Below are 23,194 nucleotides of genomic sequence, written 5' to 3'. Positions count from 1 at the left end.
TTAGTTTCATGTAGGATCCTGAATCGGTGTGATTTGGTGGGCGAGGATATCCAGAACTGGAGGGAAGGTTCTGAGTGAGTCGTCATGTAATTAAAATGCAATCATGGACGTGTTTCTACTCAAAGCGGGTGGTGAACATTTGACATTCTCTATCTTAGAGAACTCTGAATATGGTGCTGGTTGGGGTCGGGGAGGGGGGACGCCTAGGGGCTCTCATTTACTGTTTCCAGCCGAGACTAAAGAGTGTTTGGACTTCTTGGATGCTATACGTATCGGAGCAAGGATATGAGACTTGGGTCAGATTAGCCTTCATCGTCTCGTGGGAGGAACGAACCGGGGGAGCCACATGTTCTCATGCTTACAAGTCTTATTGATGGCCGGTTCCCAAGTCCAGATTTCGATCTTAGAATAAGGAAGTGTAAGTCAGAATTGTCACTCTCTACCTTATCAATCTCTCCCAACGTTCTTATACATGATCAATGACTATCCATTAGCGTCAGCTCTCAATGAATGTTTGGCCGAACCTTGTTATAATGTACGCTGGATTTCATGTGTAATTTTCCCCAAACCCTGTGCACTTTAAACTACATTTCCGACTTCGATTTTCCAACATTATTATTAGAACAGCAGCATCATATATGTCTATAGAGCATGCTATAGGTTCATGCCAAAATAACGGTGTTCCCCACCTAAAGTTTTTTTTAAAGACTTCTTCGAGTGCAAGAAGGGCGAAACTGCGCAGGCGCGTGAAGTCAGGACCGCGCGGAGTGTTTAAAAAGGCAGGTTGCTACTAACGGCTCTCTTTTGGATCGGGACTACAGAGCGTCGTGGGAGCTGAATTCTGAAGGAAGGCAGGTTTAAAAAAAAACGTCTTCGAGTGCAAGAAGGGTGAGACTGCGCAGGCGTGTGATGTCAACAGGACCGCGCGGAGAGTTTAAAAAGGAGACCACCCTGTACAGTGGGCAGCTGTCGAAGCGGGCAGCGGAGTGAGTGGGAGCAGAGTGTAGGGCTTTGGCTTCAACGGGCTTCGGAGGTAAACGGGAAGAGGCGAGAGCGAAGCACCAACTCTTTTTTTCTCCCCCCACCCCCCGGCCTGTTTGGCGAGGTAAGTGGGTGAGTAGACGTAATTTTCCTGTTTCATTCCTGTAGAATTAGATAGCATGCCTGCAGGGTTAGTGCTTTGTTCGGGGTGTCTGATGTGGGAATCCTGGGAGACCTCCAGCCTCCCTGATGGCCACATCTGCGCCAGGTGCACCGAGATGCAGCTCCTCAGAGACCGTGTTAGGGATCTGGAGCTGCAGCTTGATGACCTACTGCTTATCAGGCAAAGTGAAGAGGTGCTAGACAGGAGCTACAGGGAGGTAGTCATCCCTAGGCTACAGGAGTCAGAAAACTGGGTCAATGTCAAGAGAGGGAAGGGAAATGCCCGAATACTGGAGAGCACGCCTGTGGCTGTCCCCCTTAGCAACAAATATCTTGTTCTGGATGCTGTTGAGGAGGATGACCTGACAGGGGACGCCTACGGTGACTGGGTCTCTGGCACTGAGCCTAGCGCTGTTGTGCAGGAGAGAAGGAGGGAGAAGAGAAATGCGATGGTCGTGGGTGATTTCATACTCAGAGGAACGGACAGGAGATTCTGTGAGCCTGATAGAGATACCCGCATGGTGTGTTGCCTCCCAGGTGCCAGGATACGGGATGTCTCAGATCGGGTCCTGAATATTCTAAAGGGGGAGGGTGAGCAGCCAGTTGTCTTGGTACATGTTGGTACCAATGACATAGATAGGACAAAGGAGGAGGTACTGAAGAGAGATTTCCAGGAGTTAGGAAGGAAACTGAAAAGCAGGACCTCCAGGGTAGTAATCTCGGGATTGCTACCTGTGCATGTGCTAGCGAGGGCAAGAATAGTCGGATCAGGCAGATGAATGCGTGGCTGAGAGACTGGTGTAGGGGGCAGGGCTTCAGATTCTTGGATACTTGGGATGTCTTCTGGGGGAAGTATGACTTGTTCAAAAAGGACAGGTTACACCTGAACCCGAAGGGGACCAATATCCTGGCGGGAAAGTTTAATAGAGCTGTCAGGGAGGGTTTAAACTAATTTGGCAGGGGAATGGGAACCGGAATGACAGAGCGGAGGAAGGAGAAAACAGAAATAAATCTAAGATAGTGAGCAGTAAAGATGTCAGGATAGACAGGCAGGTGATGAGGCAAATTTGTAGCCATTGGGATGAGTTGCAATGCAATAAAGTTGCAGTGAAATCAAAGCGAAAAGTATCAAATACTGGTCTTAAGGTGCTGTACTTAAATGCACACAGCATAAGGAACAAGGTGGATGATCTTGTTGTACAGCTACAGATTGGCAAGTATGATATTGTGGCCATCACTGGGACCTAGCTAAAGGATGCATGTCTCTGGGAGCTGAACGTCCAAGGATACATGGTGTATCGGAAGGATAGGAAGGTAGGCAGAGGGGGAGGCGTGGTTTTATTAGTAAGAAATGATATTAAATCATTAGAGAGAGGTGATATAGGATCGGAAGGTGCAGAGTCTTTATGGGTTGAGCTAAGAAATCGCAGGGGTAAAAGGACCCTGATGGCAGTTATTTATAGGCCTCCAAACAGCTGCAGGGATGTGGACTACAAATTACAACTGGAAGTAGAAAAGGCTTGTCAGAAGGGCAGTGTTATGATAATTGTGGGGGATTTTAACATGCGAGTGGATTGGGAACATCAGGTCGGCACTGCATCTCAAGAGAGAGAATTTGTAAACTGTCTGCGAGATGGCTTTTTAAAACAGCTTGTTGTTGAACCCACTAGGGGATCGGCTGTACTGGATTGGGTATTGTGTAATGAACCGGGGGTGATTAGAGAGATTGAGGTGAAGGAACCGTTAGGGGGCACTGATCATAACATCATTGAGTTCACTGTGAAATTTGAAAAAGAGAAGCCGAAATCTGATGTGTCGGTATTTCAGTGGAGTAAAGGAAATTACAGTGGCATGAGAGAGGAACTGGCCAAAGTTGACTGGAAAGGGACACTGGCGGGAAAGACAGCAGAGCAGCAGTGGCTGGAGTTTATGCGAGAAATGAGGAAGGTGCAAAACAGGTATATTCCAATAAACAAGACATTTTCGAGTGGAAAAAGGATGCAACCGTGGCTGACAAGGGAAGTCAAAGCCAAAGTTAAAGCAAAGGAGAGGGCATACAAGGAAGAAAAAATTAGTGGGAAGACAGAGCATTTGAAAGTTTTTAAAACCTTCCAAAAGGAAACCAAGAAGGTCATTAAGAGGGAAAAAGATTAACTATGAAAGGAAGCTAGCAAATAATATCAAAGAGGATACTAAAAGCTTTTTCAAGTATATAAAGAGTAAAAGACAGTTGAGAGTAGATATAGGGCAGATAGAAAATGATGCTGGAGAAATTTTAATGGGAGAAAAGGAGATGGCAGAGGAACAGAACGAATATTTTGCATCAGTCTTCACTGAGGAAGACATCAGCAGTATACCAGACACTCAAGGGTGGCAGGGAAGAGAAGTGTGCGCAGTCACAATTATGACAGAGAAAGTACTCAGGATGCTGAATTGTCTAAAAGTAGATAAATCTCCTGGACCAGATGGAATTCACCCGTGTGTTCTGAAGGAAGTAGCTGTGGAGATTGTGGAGGCATTGGCGATGATCTTTCAAAAGTCGATAGATTCTGGCATGGTTCTGGAGGACTGGAAGATTGCAAATGTCACTCCGCTATTTAAGAAGGGGGCAAGGAAGCAAAAAGGAAATTATAGACCTGTTACCTTGATATCGGTGGTTGGGAAGTTGTTGGAGTCGATTGTCAAGGATGAGGTTACAGAGTACCTGGAGGCATATGACAAGATAGGCAGAACTCAGCATGGATTAATTAAAGGAAAATCCTGCCGGACAAACCTATTGCAATTTTTTGAGGAAATTACCAGTAGGCTAGACAAGGGACGTACAGTGGATGTTTTATATTTGGATTTTCAGAAGGCGTTTGACACCGTGCCACACATGAGGCTACTTAACAAGAAAAGAACCCATGGAATTACGAGAATGTTGCATACGTGGATAGAGCGTTGGCTGATTGGCGGGAAACGGAGAGTGGGAATAAAGGGATCCTATTCTGTTTGGCTGCCGGTTACCAGTGGTGTTCCACAGGGGTCCGTGTTGGGGCCGCTTCTTTTTACATTGTACATCAACGATTTGGATTATGGAATAGATGGCTTTGTGGCTAAGTGTGCTGACGATAAGAAGATAGGTGGAGGGGCCGGTAGTGCTGAGGAAACGGGGAGTCTGCAGAGAGACTTAGATAGATTGGGAGAATAGGCAGAGAAGTGGCAAATGAAGTATAATGTTGGAAAGTGTATGGTTATGCACTATGGCAGGAAAAGTAAACGGGCAGACTATTATTTAAATTGGAAATGAATTCAAAGTTCTGAGATGCAACGGGACTTGGGAGTCCTCGTACAGGATACCCTTAAAGTTAACCTCCAGCTTGAGTCAGTAGTGAAGAAGGCGAATGCAATGTCGGCATTCATTTCTAGAGGAATAGAGTATAGTAGCAGGGATGTGATGTTGAGGCTCTATAAGGTGCTGGTGAGACCTCACTTGGAGTACTGTGGGCAGTTTTGGTCTCCTTATTTAATAAAGAATGTACTGACGTTGGAGATGGTACAGAGAAGATTCACTAGAATGATTCCGGGAAAGAGAGGATTAACATATGAGGAACGTTGGTCCGCTCTTGGACTGTATTCCTTGGAGTTTAGAAGAATGAGGGGAGACCTCATAGAAACATTTTGAATGTTGAAAGGCATGGACAGAGTGGATGTGGCAAAGTTGTTTCCCATGATGGGGGAGTCTAGTACGAGAGGGCATGATTTAAGGATTGAAGGGCGCCCATTCAGAACAGAAATGCGAAGAATTTTTTTTTAGTCAGAGGGTGATGAATCTATGGAATGTGTTGCCACGGGCAGCAGTGGAGGCCAAGTCACTGGGTTTATTTAAGGCAGAGATTGATAGGTATCTGAGTAGCCAGGACATCAAAGGTTATGGTGAGAAGGCAGGGGAGTGGGACTAAATGGGAGAATGGATCAGCTCATGATAAAATGGCGGAGCAAACTCGATGGGCCGAATGGCCGACTTCTTCTCCTTTGTCTTAAGGTCTTATGGTCTAAATCGTCCTATCAGTATTAACAACAACACACACCCCTTCACCATTATTTCTGCAAAGTAGATTTTTCTTCGTGCATTCGGGGAAACTGCGACTGTTTCTGCATAATATCCTTTTGAAAAACAGTATGAATAAAGAACGACTACAGTTTTTTTCATTCTGTGGAGCATATAATCATTAATTTAGCTGTTGTGATATTGGCACTTTTTGGTCCAACATAAAAGTGTTTTTTTTTTTGTTTGTTTTCCCCTGTACCTCTCTGTTCTGGAAATGAAGACGAAAGCGTTGTGAAAGTTCAGATATTTCCTATGCTATCTCCCTTTGTAATCATATATATATGTAGGTGTGTATGTGTGTATGAGTTATGAACAAACTTCCTGCATAATCACTCACAGTTGAAATGCGCGTGCATGTAAGGAGAGCTGTATAACTCATCTCCTTCTGCCTTAGGTCACGAGCTTATCAAACACCTATAGAACCATAGAACACTACAGCACAGAAAACAGGCCATTTGGCCCTTATAGTCTGTGCCGAAACATTATTCCGCTAGTCCCATTGACCTGCATCCAGTCCATAACCCTCCCGACCTCACCCATCCATGTACCTGTCCAATTTATTCTTAAACTTAAGAGTGAGCCCATATTTGCCGCGTCAGATGGTAGCTCGTTCCACACTCCCATCACTCTCTGAGTGAAGAAGTTCCCTCTAATGATCCCCCTTCCCCTTCCTTGTTGTCCACAGGCCTCCAATCCTAGTGTCATCAGCAAACTTGCTGATCCAATTTACCACATTATTATCTATATCATTGACATATTTTTATTTCATTGATAATATAAGCATCCGTTAGACTCGTGAGGCCATGGATTTGGGTCCAGGGCCCAGGCCTGGGCAAGGTTGTATGGAAGACCGGCAGTATTCTGCAAGTATCCCTTATCAGCCGCACCGATGTTGTCCAAGGGAAGGGCATTAGGGCCCATGTAGCTTGGCATCGGTGTTGTCGCAAAGCAATGTGTGGTTAAGAGCCTTGCCCAAGGGCACAACACGCTGCCTCAGCCAAGGCTCTTACTAGCGACCTTCAGATCACAAGACGAACGCCTTAACCATTTGGCCACGCGCCAACACAACCATATAGACAACAAACAACAATGGTCCCAGCACAGATCCTTGAGGCACTAGTCACAGGCCTCCAGTCTGAGAAGCAATCTTCCAGTACCACTCTCTGTCTTCTCACACACAGCCAATTTCGAATCCAGTTTACAACCTTTCCATGGGTACCTGGTGTCTGAACCTTCAGAACTAACTTCCCATGTGGGACCTTGTCAAAGGCCTTATTAGAGTCAATGTAGACAACATCCACAGCCTCCTCTTCGTCTACTTTTTTGGTATGCACAGCCCTACCTTTGTCTGCTTCCTTGGCACTACCCCTCGTACTTCTGTAGAATATGCCCCCGAGTAGACAATGGATTTTGCAGAGATTGAGAAAGTTTAAAAGAAACAAGTTTTTTTTTTTTTTACCTGCTCTGCTTACGATTTTGCAGCTAAGCAGAGTTCCAATGACACCACCTGACACCTCAAGCATAGGCCGCATCAAAGGGGGTGACGAATCGGGGGGGTGGGGTGGTCGGTATAAGTTCTCTCAACGTTACTTGCTCCATCACATTGAAGGATTCTTCAACTTCCAAACTAAATTTATTATCACTGCACATTTACATCACTATAAACAGCCTGGAGGTTCATTTTCTTCTGATAGAATAAATCTATATAATAACCGTAATAGAACCAGTGAGTGTGCAAACGACAACAAACTGTGCAAAACAACCAAAATAAAATAATTATATGAAATGAATATGCAATAAATCTGTGGTTGAGAACGATACAGAGGGCTCTCCGAGTTACAGGTGCTGGTGGATGGGAGTAGGCAGATTCATGGTTTGCCGTGGACTGTATGGATCAAAGGGCCTGTTTTTGTGCTATGACTATGATAGTGAGATATGTGGTAGAAGTGATTGTGTCTACAATCCTCTGCAATCTCTGTCGATCCTGTGCTTTGGAGCCTGTATACTAGACGGTGTTGAAACCAGTCGGAATGCTTTCCACATTGTATCTGTCGACATTTTCCAGTCTTCAGTGGCATACCAGATCTCTTTAATCTCCTAACCAGAGTGTGGTGAATCCGTGGAATTCCTTGTCACAGGCAGCTATGGAAGACCATGTTATTAGGTGTGTCTAAGGCTGAGGTTCGTATATTCTTGCCAGAGCATCAACGCTTACGTGGAGAAAGCGTTCGAAACCCCTACGCCTGTACATACTATGAAGAAGAACGAGGGGAGATCGCACTGAAACCTATCGAATATTGAAAGGCCGAAATAGACTGGAGATGGAGAGGATATTTCCTTTAATGAGGAAGTTTAGGACCAGAGGGCACAATTTGGAATATAGGGGCGTCTTTTTTTAACAGAGATGAGGAGCAATTTCCTGAGCTGGAGGGTAATGTTTCTGTGAAATAATTTGCTCCTCGTCTACGTTTTTTTTTTTGTGGCGTTCACGGATCGGGTCAGGACTATTATTTTTTTTTTCTCTCTCTCGTGGCTGTATCATACTGACATCATTATATGGTTGATATCTTGTTCTCTGCGATGCGCGCTTTCTGCTGTGTGACTGTTGGCACTACGTTTTTCACCTTGACCCCACGGTAACGATGTCGCATTTGTCTGTATTCATTGCTATTCATGGATGACTGACAATTAAATCTGACTTTATTCAGATGAACACCTTGACAGCCCTGTCTCGGCTTTGTGAGGCCAAGCCAGCATAGAATCAGTCTACGGAGACTCTTGGCATAAATCATTCATTATTCCTCACCCTCCATGCATACGGTTAACTTTCTGAATTCCTTCAGCACTTTGTTAGATTGCCCCTGTTTAAATATATAACATGCACTGGGATTCCATTTAACCCTACTTTATTGCCCTGATAGCCCTCCGGTTCCTTGTGCAAGCCACCTTTTATTTATATCCTTCAGAGTCCTGTCACATTTCACAGAAGAACATGAAACACCTTTGGCCCTCAGGCCGACCATTCATTAATGAAGCAACACATCAGCAAATGCAAGTTATCTACAATGATCCCTTTCCTCATGGGGAGAACAGTAATTCGACCATTTCTTGTGCTATATTCCTGTGCTGTTCCTATTTGTTTTTCCAGTACTCAAGGCCGGTTTATAGGATTGATGAACCCATTAGATGGTATTTCTGTCTCTTCCACTTAGCGCCCGTGTAAGTCTCTTTCAATGGGCTTTTTGGCGACATTTGCACCATCAGGACAAAAGTTTAATTATACAGATCGCAGTGAACATACCTGTGTCCATTCTGACTCTGACTGACGATTCTTGATCCTCCTCTTCTTGTTTACAATTTTGTCCCGGTGCAGGAACCTCCCCCTGCTGGTGATTCTCTGAATTACACACAACAAGCAGACAGTCAGTCAGACAGAGTATGATTACTTTGCAAAGTATGATGGTATGTCCATCCCCTGTATCAGAACAGCAGTTGGCTTAGGGACCAAGCTTTCCCCGTTGCCATTAATTCCCACATCATGTCTGTGTGTCTGTCCAGTGATATCTAGCGCATCCCAATGATAGTCACAGAGCAATACCGGATGGAATCTGACACTTTGGCCCAACGAGACCATGCTGACGATGACGCCCACCACGATGGTCCCAATTTCCTGTGATGGGCCAATATCCCGCCACACCCTACCCCTCCATGCACTCGTGCAAACTGCTTCTGCCTCTTCCTGCGGCATCTCACTGCACATAATCAGCCACCCCTGTGTGACGAATGTTGCTGTTTATGTTTCTTTTAAATCTTTCCATCTCATCCTAAATCTATTTCCCCAGTTTTGGTCTCCATCTACGAAAAGGAAACCTGCGAAGAGTTCTGTCGAACGAGGTTCGTTATTTTGTACTAGATACAGTATGGAACATCGTCTAGATGGGCTATCTACACAGTATGTCAGAAATCCTTACCCGACACCCAGCATATATTGCCAGTTTTCACATTTATGAATCAGGAGATGAGAACGAATATCAGAAACAATGACGACGACTATGTGATATTTGTAGCTTTCCAAAACCTGCCGACTGATCTGCTCCTCATTATTCCAGTGGGTTTTTTTTTTGGTTGAGTGTGGGGGGGCGGGGATATAGATTACATCGAGAGTGATTACTCTTCCACGTTTCTGACTTTTATCCACACTAGACGACCCCCCCCCCCCCCCGATAGCATTCATTTCTGCAGCTGCGGATTACCAATTCCACTTGTCCTCCTCAGAGGTAATTCGGTTGGTACAGTCAATGCTCACAACATCCTCCCCACCCCGTTATCAATCTGTTGCATATAGCCCTGAAGCCACTATCTCGCAATGAGGGGCAGTGACCAGCGATAAATATGTGCAACACTCCCTGCAGTTCTGGCAACACACATTAAAGTTGCTGGTGAACGCAGCAGGCCAGGCAGCATCTCTAGGAAGAGGTGCAGTCGACGTTTCATGCCAAGACCCTTCGTCAGGACTGACTGAAGGAAGAGTGAGTAAGAGATTTGAAAGTGGGAGGGGAAGGGGGAGATCCAAAATGATAAGAGAAGACAGTAGGGGGAGGGATGGAGCCAAGAACTGGATAGGTGATTGGCAAAGGGGATATGAGAGGATCATGGTACAGGAGGTCCGGGAAGAAAGACAAGGCGGGGGGAACCCAAAGAATGGGCAAGGGGTACAGTCAGAGTGACAGAGGGAGAAAAAGGAGAGTGAGAGAAAGAATGTGTGTATATAAATAAATAACAGATGGGGTACGAGGGGGAGGTGGAGCATTAGCGGAAGTTAGAGAAGTCGATGTTCATGCCATCAGGTTGGAGGCTACCCAGACGGAATATAAGGTGTTGTTCCTCCAACCTGAGTGTGGCTTCATCTTTACAGTAGAGGAGGCCGTGGATAGACATGTCAGAATGGGAATGCAGTTCTGGCAGGCTGTTGCACTGGCAAAGGAGGAAGTGACTCACACAAAAATAACCGAAACAGGAAATAACAGACTTAACTGTAAAAGCCTCCAGTTTCATAACAATGATTAACACTGTAACTAGTTTGCAATGTTGAAGTTAAAATTGTAATTTTTTTTTTTTTTTTACCATCTCTCGTGCTGTGTTCAATAAAGCCGAGTAAGCAAAACACAATTCAAGAATTAAATCAGTTGGGCAAAATACGTCACAAGTAAGATAAAGTTTAGAAGAAAGGTGGCTGATATATATCATGGACATAGTGGGTACAGACTGGACAGAGGTTGAACAACATGGTTGATACATATCATTGAGGGGTGGGTACAGTCTGGACAGAGGATGAACAAGACGTGCAGGGAACGAGACGATGAAACGAGGTTGGTGAAGAGAATGAAGGACATTCACTGAAAACCCTCCGGAAGAAGGGATACTGATACTGAATTAATAGTACATACAATCGTATAAAATATCCTAAATAACAAGGCTAGAGCAAACGATATGTCATTTGTCCCTCACCAAATTTTATGAAGGGACCGTAGAGAGTATCCCACTAGGATACATCAGCCTTGGTAAGGCAACTGTTCTGCCACGACTGCAGAGAACTGTGGTCACAGCTGAACATATCACAGAAACAAGCCTCCTCTTTGGATCCGCTACCGGTGCCGGATGATGGACGGAAAGTTCCCCAAGTACAACGAATGTGCGTCGTCCCGGCATCACCGCCTCATCCCGTTCTTAGGGCCAGAGCACCAGAAGCTGAGTGGCGGCTCGTCTCAGGCGCTTCAGTTGAAGATCCCACAACGCCAGATCGCCTCAGGCAGTTTCTGTCCAGGAAGTGGGACGAGGACACCAGTTCGAACACGTTAAAAGGTCTCTCTGCCCAGCACCAAATCACAGCCGTCGGGACCGGCCTCTATACTCACCTACGGGAATAGATGTCTTTTCTCCACAGACACTAATCCGTTCCCAGAGTCCCGACGCTGTCCGCTTCAATACACAACGGAAAGAAAACCACCGGCCATTTCGGAACTAGGCATGCGCAATGTGACTGTCACCTCACACATCGGGGTGGGACCTCGGAAACAGATGCTGCAGATTGGCGCTTATCGGGATCATGTGACCGGTGTTGGGTCTCTGAAGGCAATATCCGAAACAAGTTTAATATCACGGGCATATGTAATGGAATGTGTTGTCTTTACAGCAGTAGTACAATGCAAGATATTATAATAGAGCAAAAAAAAAACACAACTGAATATTCCGTAAGTATATATATATATTAAGTATTTAAATTAAATACGTCGGCTAAAAAAAACAAATAAAATTCTTTAAACTAATGCAATAATCTAATTATTTGGGAATAATAGACAACCTGCGTTGCTGCCTTAGAAGTTCTGGAGAGACGCTTAACTGGTGTACTCAATTTTGAGAAGACCAGATAAATCAAAAGATTAATTCTCGCATAAATAGCGTAATTTCGACAGAAACATTGGCTGCACCTCAGCAGACCGCAACAGTGGAATGGAGTCCAGAAACAATTGTCTATCAACAATGAGATCTGGTTCTCAGTGCCTTGTCTCAACGGATGAAAGATGAAACTTCACATACACATTAAACAACCACGCAGATGCTACAGATCTGCAGGAAAATTGGAGCGGGTGACGGAATTACGTGATCGGTGGAGGGTATCACTATCGCCCTGGTCCTCACAACTCATAACCGGCCTGGCGCATCTGTTGCATTTTTTCCAATCATGTCATATTTTCAGTATCTAGATTTTTAAAACTTTCGCCCGTCCCTTCCCATTTTCTCTCCCCTGGGTCACAGAATCACGGATTCGATCTCCATCCTGGCCGAACGCACAATTCACACACAAACTGCAAATGTGCCGGTATATTTCAAACCACTTATATGAATGTACTGGGAAAACCCACGGGGATATGGCTGGGATTAGACGACATGAGGTGTAAGGAAAGAATGAATCACTTAGGATTTCTTCCCCTTGGAATTTAGAGGATTTGGAGGAGATTTGATTGAGGTACAAAATTCTGAGGCGCATAGATGGGGTAACTGAAGCAGCCTTTTTTTCCACTGCGGCTCCCTGGGACAACAGGCGGAGGTCATGGGTTAACAGTGAAATGTGAAACGTTTTTGAGGTAATATGAGGGGAAGCCTTTTCTCTCAAGAGGTAGTGAGAGTGTGGAACCGGTTCCCAGTGCAACATGAAGAGAAGTTTGCATAGGCACATAAACGTTAAGGACATTGAGGGTTAGTATCCTGGTGCGGATCAATGGGAGTAGGCAGTTTAAATAATCTGGCACGGACTACATGATCCAAATAGCCTGTTACTGTGCTATACTTGGCTATGACTCCACTAAAGCCCAAGTTATTGCTAACGTCCTTTTCACTCTGATACACAATAATTCTTCCAATAAAAACGCCATACCTTTGAGCTATCTCACTGCCCACCGCACCTCAGTCCGGCACCATATAAGCACACTCGGCGTTTCTGTTTCTGTTGCAGAAATGGGTGTTCTCACATTTCTCTCGCTGGACTTCAGCTAACCTGTTGTTTTCATTCTCTCGTTTAGCCTCCGTGACCCCGAAACCACTCGACATGGGATACAGAACACAGAATAGCACAGGAACATCTCCTTCGGCCTATAATTTTGTGCCGAACCGAACAAATGGCAACTAAACTAAACAGTCCTGACGAACGGTCTCGGCCCAAAACCTCGACTGTACTTCTTCCTATCGATGCTGCCTGGCCTGCTGGGTTCCACCAGCATTTTGTGTGTGTTGCGAACTAAACGCACCCGTTTTGCCGACACAATGTCCATATCCTTACATTTTCCAAATATTCATGTCCCGATCTAAACGTCTCTTAGAAGTCCCTATTGTATCTGCCTCTACCACCACCGCAGCCAGCGCAGTCCACCACTCTCCATGTGAAAAAAAAAACACTTGCCCCACATCTACATTAAAATTTGTCCCTCTGACCTTAAATACATCACCTCCTATTAGACGTTTCAACCTTGGAAAAAGATGTCTGTCTCCTCTACCCATATCTCTCATAATCTTACAAACCTGTCAAGTCTTACTCTAAGTGCGCAGCTCCAGAAAAATCAGCCTAAGTTTGTACACCTGCCATCTAAACCACGTCAAATGCTGGTAAACCTCTCCGAAGCCTCAACACCATTCCAAAAATAAGGCGACTGGATGAATACTCTAGGTGTGGTCTAAGTAGTGTTTTATAAAGCTGCAACATAACTTCCTGAGTTTTGAACGCAATGTCTCGTCTAATATGGCAAGCATGCCGTTTTCCTTCCTAACCACCCTATCAATCTGTGTAGTCACTTCTAGTGAACATTGAACTTGGATACCAAGATCCCTCTGCTCATCAACACTGTTAAGGGTCTTGGATTTACCAATGTACTGTGTCTTTATATTTGACCTACCAAGGTGCCAAGATGATCATTACCTAATGTTTGCATTTTCTGTGTTTTTTTTTCGCAGAATCGGGAATTATTGCATGAAAGAAGTTATCAATGCCAGTTATTTCTCGAATGTTTCAGGATTCACAATAAGGATGAAAACGTCGACAGATTATAGAATAATGTTCCGTTTGGCAAACAGGACACAGAAGGGACTGGTGGAATGCTGCATATGGACGTGTGGAATATGCACTTTAAAGGTAGCATTAATGTGCAGAAAAAATTCGAATTCCGGAGAAAATTCAGAAGTAAAAGTTTCAACTGAACTTATGACTCTTAGCTCCGGATTTCTTCCAGTTCTAGCATCCTAATTGGATGGCCCACGATCCTCATTATCGCTTATCTTCAACACGAAACCAACAGGCTGACAACAATACAGGTTGCCCTTACAGAACTGCTAAATGAAACACATAGAGCATAACAGTGAAGATGTGAACTAGCATTAGACGCTACCCTCCCCCCACATAAACTCATGGAATTCTCTTACTAAAAGACTCACACATAATGCTGGAGGAACTCGGCATCTGTGGAAAGGTAAATAGTCGACTTATCAGGCGGAGACTCTTCATCAGGACTGGAGACCAAAGATGAGACAGATTTGGAAGTTGGCGGAAGGAGAAGAAGAACCACTGAAAGGGGAATGGGGGCAGGGTTGCGGTAAAGAGCTAGATATGTGAGTGGTGAAAGTAATAAAGGGTGGAAAAGGGGAATCCAGAAGGAGAGGTCAGAAAGCCATAGAAGAAAGAAAATGAGCAGGAGGACCACAGGTTGGTGAGGGGCAGGTGTGTAGATAAGGTTCGGGAGGGAAATGGTTAATGAGGGATGGTGAAGTGGGGGAGCATTCGAGAATTCGATGTTCATGCCATCAGGTTGGAGGCGACCCAAGCAGAATGTAAGGTGTTGCACCACCAAAATGAGTCTGTCTCAACCCGACAGTAGAGTAAGCCATGGACAGACATGTCTGAATGGGAATGGGATGTGGATTTTAAGGGGTGGCGGCTGGGAGGTCCCGCCTTTCCTGATGGACAGAGCGTTAGTGCTCGGTGAAGCAGTCTCGCAATTAAGGTCGGGTCTCACCGTTACACAGGAGTCCACACCGGGAGCTGCAGATGCAAAAGATGACCACAGCAAACTCACGGTTGAAGTGCCCCCTCACCTGGAAGGACAGTTTTGAGGACATGCATGTCAGTGAGAGAGGATGTGTAGGGGTGGGTGAGGCACTTGTTCAGCTCGCAAGGATAAGAGCCAGGAATGAGATCTGTGGTGAGGGAAGAATGGAAAAGGGAGCCACGTAGGGAGCGATCTCCGTGGAAAGCGCAAACTGAGGGGAGGGGGAAGGGAAGGTGTGCTTGTTGGTGGGTTGCCATTGGTGGTGGCCGAATTTACGGAGAATTATGTTGTGCACGGGGAGTCTGTTGGGATGGCAGGTGAGGACAAGAGCTCGCTATCCTAGATGGCGGTAGGGTGGTGTGAGGGCCGACCTGCGCGAAATGGAAGAGTTACAGTTGAGGACAGCGTTCATGATGGAGGAAGAGAAGCCCATTTCATGAAAGAAGAAAGACATCGTCTTCGTTCTGAAATGAAAGTCTCATCCTGAGAGCATGAGCGGCGGAGATGACAGGAATTGAGAGAAGCGGATGGCATTTTTACAAGCAACAGGATGGGAGAAAGTATAGTCCAGGTAGCTGTGAGCGTTGATGGTTTTCTAATAGACAACAGTAGATAAACTATATCTTGGGATAGAAATAGAGAGATCCAGGCGGGTGGTGTCGGAAATAGTCCAGGTAAATTTGAGGACAGGGTGGAAGTTGATGAAGTAAACGAGCTGCGCAGGCGTGCAGGAAGCAGCACCAATGCAGTCGTCGATATAGCGACGGAAAAGCTGGGAAATGACGTCAGTGTAGGATGGAACATGGACTTTTCCACAAGCCGACAAAAGGCGGGCATATCTGGCAACCATGGGAGTGCCCATGGCTACAAGGGATTTCCAACGGCGGAGGGGCTGGGGTGAATACTTCTTTACAGGTACTCTACTTGTGATCAGTTCAGCGAGAATTGCCAGTTCAATACATTTAGACGAAAATAATCTGAGTTGGGTCTGGATAACCAATATCATTACTGCACAGTCATATTTTGGATTATCTGTGGTAGTCTGACTGACGTGTTTAAATTCGGATATTGTCGTTATCTTAGTGATGCGACAAGGTAAGATGCGACGCTATTGTGAAAAATAAAATGATGGAACTACATAAACATCTTAACTCTCAAGGACTGGACAAAGTAGATGTGGAAAGGTTGTTTTCCTTAGTGGGTGAGTCCAGGACAAGAGGCTATAGTCTTAGAATTAGAGGGTATCCAGTTAAAGCAGAGATGAAGAGATTTTTTTTTTTTTTTAGCCAGAGGGTGGTGGATTTGTGGAATTCGTTGCCACATACAGCTGTGGAGGGTGTTTAAGGAGGAGATCGACAGGTATCTCATTAGTCAGGGTATCAAGGGATATGGGGAAAAAGCCGGAAATTGGAACTAGATGGGTGAATAGTTTCGCTTATGGGGGAGCTGCGGAGCAGACTTGATGGGCCGAATGACCTACTTCTGTTCCTTTGTCTTGTGATTTTGTGATTCCAGCGATGGGACACCATATGCAGTGAATTTATCAGAATATTTTTGGAAGACACATGCAATGTATCTGCTGATATAATACTTGAGGAAAGGTCAGCTGTGTAACGCCGTTGACCCATCGATCTGCACTGAAGGAAGTTACAATGTTATTGTTAGTTTCCCGGCGGTGCATATTGACTTCAGCTATTGCACACAAGGTGCAGATGTGCTGTCCACTAACTACAATGTGTTCATGATAACTTCCAACAGAAATGAACCTGAGATTCACGTGAGAAAATGTCACCACTCATGCAGCTATTCACGTGTTGGGAAAGCATTTGGTCACATCGGATCCCTCCAAATATAAACAGGGTACAATGTGATTTTTAATAAATAATACAGAGAGATTTTCTGACAACAGTTTAGGCTATTCCCGATGTTACTGCAAACAGAATAACAACCATCATAGTTAATTGAAATCTATCCGCCTCTGTCCGTGTGGTCACTCGCTAGGGCCCTTGTTCATAAATGTCTGTCCTCCAAACTGTAAAATATCAAACTCAGAACAACCTTCAGGACAATTCTCTCCGCGGCATCGGTAATACCTTGCTCTGGCAGGGATTATAAAGGACATAACTGCTGACAATGGGTTTTGTCGATTCCAGCTGGATGGATTATCAGCATTTTATTTCTTGCAAGGGAGCGAACACTGGAAATGAAGTGTGTTACCACTCTGGCCTCCGTTGTGTTTGAATAGCCAGTGCCCGTGTGGAAATAATGTCTAGAGTGTGGTGACAGGAATAAGGGAGACTTGTGGGCAACGACGAGTAAACGACGTAGTCGCCAGAGAACGACTTTCGGAAAGCGGAGATCCGGAAGGGAAAGCCGTTCCTGATGGTAGAGTCGCTATGGAGATGGTGAAATTTACGGAAAATATGTTGAATACGGAGGCTTGTGACGTGCTACCTGAGGACGGAAAGACCCTGTTTCTTTTATTATTTTGAGTGCGATGGAGTGATGTTACCTGTCGGTGACGGCAACATCGATCATGATGGAAGAGAATCTCCATTTACTGTAAAATGTCTTGGCAGGAAATTCTGATCCACGGAAATTATAGAACGGAATATCACTTTTGCTAGTATCCGTGTGGCAGGAGGTATCGTCAGGATACCTATGAGAGTCAGTAGCATGGCTTTGCAAAATATGTCAGTCAATAATCTGTCTCTGGAATTGGAGACAGAGTGATCGAGAGACAAGTGAGGTGTCAGAATGGGACCAACCTGGTCTGAGGGCGGCGAGGGAGATTGTAGGCAGCGTAGCTGAAATTGACGAGCTCAGCCTGGGTTCGGGAAGCAGCACCATTTGAGTCGTCAATGGACTGTCAGCACGAATTCAGTCGTCACTGTTGGGGATGAAATGGTTGTTTCGGGAACACAGACGCCCTCGCAAGAGTATGGCCTTGCAGCTGGACCAAAGCATCCAGGCGGCCAGAAGTACTACACGGTGGAACTATGGACAAAGTGCACTATGATTTGAAGGACTGAGATGGGAAGATAGTCCGGCGAATGAGGGAAGTGCATTGCGGCTGTATCAAGTACCCTTCCATGTTATTGAACCTTGGGGGACGTGAGTAGAAGAAGAATAGCCCCGGCCCAGAGGAACAGAAAATCGCTGCAATGTATGAAACGTTGGTTAGGTGCGGGGGGTGGGGGGGGGGAGGAGGTTTGGGGGGAGGTGATGCTACGTCACGACTTCCTCACTACAATGAGAGCAAGCGGAGATTTTAACACATTCTTTAGCTGCTCTCTGAACTTGGTCTGCGTAACGGCGTAAAGTGCCGTGTTTGTACAACAGCTCAGAAGGTGTAGAATGATGTCCAGCTCTCGTAGCGATTCGGGCGGAAGCACAGACATGGTAAGATTAAGGGATTTTCTGCGTTTCTACATCTCCGTGTCTCTGGTACCCTGTCGGTTGCCGGGAACCCTTAGTCTCCTACGAGCTCTGCTTGAGAGTAAGACGTGTCTGGCGGTGAAGACATTCGTCACCAGAACCAGAACAAATGGGAGTACAGGCCTGAGGAAGTAATAAAATAGGTCAATTTGAGTTGTGAAATTGAAATCAAGTGAAATACAAATGAATGGATTGATTACTCATGTGTATACCTCTGAGAGCCGAAAATAACAGTACCTATTCTTTAAGCAGCTGATCGCACTCACTGTCCCCAAAACTACGGCCGCGGTTTTCCCGGTGCAATATTTTGTTTTCAGCTTCTGGCAACAAACGGCGATAAATCGATCAAAGGTGAAAGCGACGGTAAACCAGACCGAACAGTCGGTGACGGTGTAAAGCAGAGCAGCGTGGATATTACATCCCTTGGGCATTGATCGGATGAAAACGCTGATTGGGGTGTACATAAGTGGAATCTTGCTCAGTATCAGGTCCAGGATAAGAACCAGAAGATCCGCCACGGCCATGGCAACCAGGTAGCAAGTGACAACTCTGGAGAGGCTGCACTTTCCCCGAGACAGGATGAATACTGTCACCATGTTCACTGCGAACAAAATAAACAATCGGCGTAAACACACCAGGAAGCGTTCTCGTAAAGCGACCATGTAATGGGTACCAATGATAGAAATTATTCTACTTGACAGAATACTATAATCAATACAACTAAACCGTTTTGCAAAGTAGGGGAAACTCAGTGCAATCTGTTCTATCGAATATCAGCAACAAAGCAGAAAACGACGGACACAGATAAAGATGGCTGATGATTGGGAAATTCCGTACGTGTTGAAGGGAAAAGAGCTGAATGATGCACCTGCGGAATCTGTGGAATCTCAACTGTCGTGAAATAAGTGTCCTTCACACCTACCAGGTTTAGCTGAAGCGCAGATTCCCGTCCCTGATCGTTTCCCAGGGCGGCTGGACTAACAAATGGAGCAGCAGCCCAGAACCTTATCAATGTAGCTGTTCGTCGACATCACCTTCAAGTCATACCACGAGTCTCACCGCCTCCTTCTTGTACTTTCGCCGTTACAATCGAATGCCATTCGTTGAAGTGTCGATGATGCTTTGTTTTTTTCAGCAACAATGCAAGTGATTTGTTACCGACAAAATACATCATGATCACCGACAGGCTGCTGTGTGCTACGATTGTATACAATGTTATGAACCCCTGAGGTTCATATTTTCTGGTGGACTGTCACTAGTACTTATATACGCTTCTGTAATGTGCTCCATGATAATCACATATGTATTTCTTTATATTCTGTAACGTATAGTTAAGGAAGAATTTTGCTCTCTGATCAAAAATTTTCACGAAAGGAGGGAGGTGTTATGAAGCCCTAAGGTTCGTATTTTCTGTGGACTGTCACTTGAAAACGTCGCTAGAATGAGAATGACTTTTGGTCACTGTTTGAGCTGTTACAGAGAGAGAGAGAGGAAGAAGCCTGCCTTGAGATGGTGTTTATACTAGCTCTAAAGCATGTTTACACTTATACAAGGAGACTGCCTGCTTGTGAGTTCGGAGAGGGAGAGCACCGAGCAGCTCGTGGGTCGTCATGGGAACCGGGGGCGGCGTTATTTGATGGACCATCGATGTTATGGTTTCTCTGCAGCGTGCTTACTTTTTTATCAAGGACAGTTACAGACACAGAGAAACACATGCTCAGAGTTAAGTTGGATTCGATCAATGAAAGACACCAGTGAGTGAGGTCCTGGTTTAAACTTCCAGTAGCCCGAAAAGGGGTAAGTTGAGATCGATCCTGAGTATTGATAAATGACTCTCACAAGTTTTCTGCAACTGGAACGAGTTTTCAGGAAGAGAAGAGAGGAGAGGAAGGTTTGAAACAGATGAAACCTAGCGACAAAGAGGTCACTGCTTGGACTCTCTCCAAGTAGCTCGTAAGGGTGAGTCTGAGTTCATTAGAACACGAACATGTGGTTGTCACGTAGTTAACCCACAGGAGTGGGTTCTATGGTCAGGGGAGTTCCTTTGTGAATACTGTACCACTTGTGTGGTCCCCTTGTTTGGGTGTGGTAGTTCACTGGAAGAAAGACACCCCCGTGGCAAACCACAGTTATTCCGTATGTCGTGGAACTGGATAAGTGGCTATCACGTTGTGTGTTTGGGGTAACCTTGTGGAATCTACCGGTGTCTTGAACTTTGCCTGGGTGGTGGTTCCCTTGAAGAGGGTCCCCTCAGTGATAGACTACTGTAGGTGATAATCCATATGTAGATTCTGTTGGAGTATACTGTGGCCACAAATTTAGGATGACCCGTAGCTGAATTCGAGTGCGGCACCACTTGTTTTGAAAGGATATTCGTTGAAGATCACTGTCGGTGATATTTCGTGTGTGAAGTGGAACTAATTTGGATATAAAACGTACAATTATCTTGTATTGCTGCCGTGGAATCTGTGGAATATCGACATAATTGCCATCTCTCTACATTTACCCTGGATTACAAATATCTCTCTCCAGCACTACTCAACACAATACCACGAGCTGAACTGAACCCTACTCTTCACCGTAAGAATGTATCCATTTACCCCCAGGCTTGAAGAAGAAGCTTGTTGTTTTTGTTGTTTTTTCCCCCTTTTTCCACACACACACACACACACACACACACACACACACACATATATAAAATCACTGCTGACCTATTTAATATTTATGAATTTATATTATTGTATTGCGTAGTTACTAATAAATAACATTAGTTAATAGCAATATCAGACTCCAAAGTGTTTTCTGTTTCTGCTGGTTCTTTAACCCGTCACAGGGTACGTGACAGTAAGTTTACTCATCAGAAATTCGACCATTGCATGCGGAGCATTAACTAAGGCAGCCTGACCAAGCACGCGATTATAAGCCATTCAATCATTTCACTCCCATCACTGTCCTCTTGCCTTCTCTCCATAAACTTTGATGCCCCTCTTAATTACGTACCTATTAACCTCCGCTTAAAATACTCCCAATTATCTGGCCACATCAACCGTCTATGGCAATGCGTTCCACGGACACATTGCATCTGGCAATAGAAATTCCTCCACAGCATTGTTCTGAGGAGGAATTCATCTATTCGGAGTTTATGTTCTCTGGCCCTAGACTCTCCTATTGTTGGACGCATCCTCTGCACGACGGCTCCATCTGAGACTTTCAATTACAGGTAAGTTTCCCTGGTCTCACAGCCTTATTCCACTTAACTCCTGCCAATACAGGCTCTGGGCTATCAAACACGCATCAAGCATTATATCTTTTATTTCCTGAATCAGTCTCCTGAACCTACTCTGGATCAACATAACCTCCAGCACAAATTTTCTTAGACACGGGTCCTCAGAACAGTAAATTACCGAAGTTCATAGAGTAAAGATTTGCTGAATCAACAGCCGGTGTGTGCGAGAGCAGCCTTAATTATAATTATGAGAGGTGCACGTGACAAGGAAACTATACAGTTCATTACGGTTTCATAAGTTATCTTCGGAAAGAGACTCACCGGGAAGAGCAATGATAGCGAGGACGGGGAAGAAAATCTCTTGAATGGTGACAAACACACTCATCATTCGAAAATCTACCGTTAGCGAATCATCACCTGCAAAGATATATGGAACCATGCAGAAGATACTTTTCGCATTTCCTGTTATATTCCAAGCTGTCCTTCCCAGATTCTGATCCATGACGGAACGAGCCGGTCTGTCCTTACTCTCCTCTCGGTGCCCCTCCGGATCTCTGTCCGTGACAGGAGAGGCTGCTCTCACTGAAACTGGGGGAACTGAGTGAAAGCGACTCTTATTAATAAGAGAGAGAACCCCCCCCCGGTGACGTCAGCAGCATACCTTGAATTGACATAATTTATTTTCCACGAAATGACAGGAAGAGTTAAACTTAGTTTAACCAGTAGCTGAGGGAAGAGTGTGTAGAGAAGTGCTGCTGTTATTACATATATTAGAATTACAAAAAAAAACTCACAACATTTCGGTGGAATTAACTATTTAAAGCAGAACAACATATTCCTTAAATAAGAAAATAGAATGCATTTTCTTTAGAAATTCTGTGTAAAGAAAGAGGTAAGTTAGTCAAAAATCACATATAGATTTCTCTTTGGCTGGCGTAAAATGGGGAACACAGAGCTGCATTAGCTTGGAATGTGGAACTTCTATGAAAGAGAAAAGGACTATCAGCATTCTCTGCAAGCGTGTTTCCGCGTTAGACAAGAGTCACAAGTAGACAACAAAGGCAGAGATGGGGAGGAAGGGAAGAATGAGTGAGAGAGAGATGGGGGAGGGATACAGAAACAGGAATAATGGAATTAACTGTCAGTAACTGGGTTCCCTCCAGCACAATGTGCATCATATCACTCACTGGTCGGTAAGTATTCTTTGTAAACGGTCCTTCTGTGGTCTTACAACTGGTTCATTAGTATTTCTCGTGTCATCCTGATATAGTAAACAGTCATAGCCATAGTCATAGTCATAGTCGTACTTTATTGATCCCGGGGGAAATTGGTTTTCGTTACAGTTGCAGCATAAATAATTAAATAGTAATAAAACCATAAGTAGTTAAATAGTAATATGTAAATTATGCCAGTAAATTATGAAATAAGTCCAGGACCAGCCTATTGGCTCAGGGTGTCTGACCCTCCAAGGGAGGAGTTGTAAAGTTTGATGGCCACAGGCTGCAATGACTTCCTATGACGCTCTGTGCTGCATCTCGGTGGAATGAGTTTCTGGCAGAATGTACTCCTGTACCCACCCAGTACATTATGTAGTGGATGGGAGACATTGTCCAAGATGGCATGCAACTTGGAGAGCATCCTCTTTTCAGATGCTGTCAAATATAGGTGGCGATAATATTCGTATGTGTTCAGTGCCTCACTTCC

The 23,194-nt window shown here is 44.9% G+C and overlaps 1 protein-coding gene across 1 annotated transcript in view; it reads right to left on the bottom strand.

Moving 5' to 3' along the window:
• The window catches only part of LOC140207929 (uncharacterized), a 38,469-nt gene extending 16,594 nt beyond the window's left edge, over positions 1 to 21,875 (bottom strand). Inside the window, exons 1-4 of the mRNA XM_072276467.1 lie at positions 21,812 to 21,875; positions 18,531 to 18,865; positions 11,149 to 11,254; positions 8,535 to 8,630 (exon numbers count right to left, since the gene is read on the bottom strand). Of these exons, the coding sequence (XP_072132568.1) occupies positions 8,535 to 8,630; positions 11,149 to 11,254; positions 18,531 to 18,865; positions 21,812 to 21,875 (601 nt within the window). The remainder of the gene's footprint in view (positions 1 to 8,534; positions 8,631 to 11,148; positions 11,255 to 18,530; positions 18,866 to 21,811) is intronic.
• Between the last annotated feature and the right edge of the window lie 1,319 nt (positions 21,876 to 23,194).

This window comes from Mobula birostris, chromosome 13 (assembly GCF_030028105.1).
Source record: "Mobula birostris isolate sMobBir1 chromosome 13, sMobBir1.hap1, whole genome shotgun sequence".
Classification (NCBI taxonomy): Eukaryota; Metazoa; Chordata; class Chondrichthyes; order Myliobatiformes; family Myliobatidae; genus Mobula; species Mobula birostris.
This window is presented reverse-complemented; position numbering and strand designations above follow the sequence as displayed.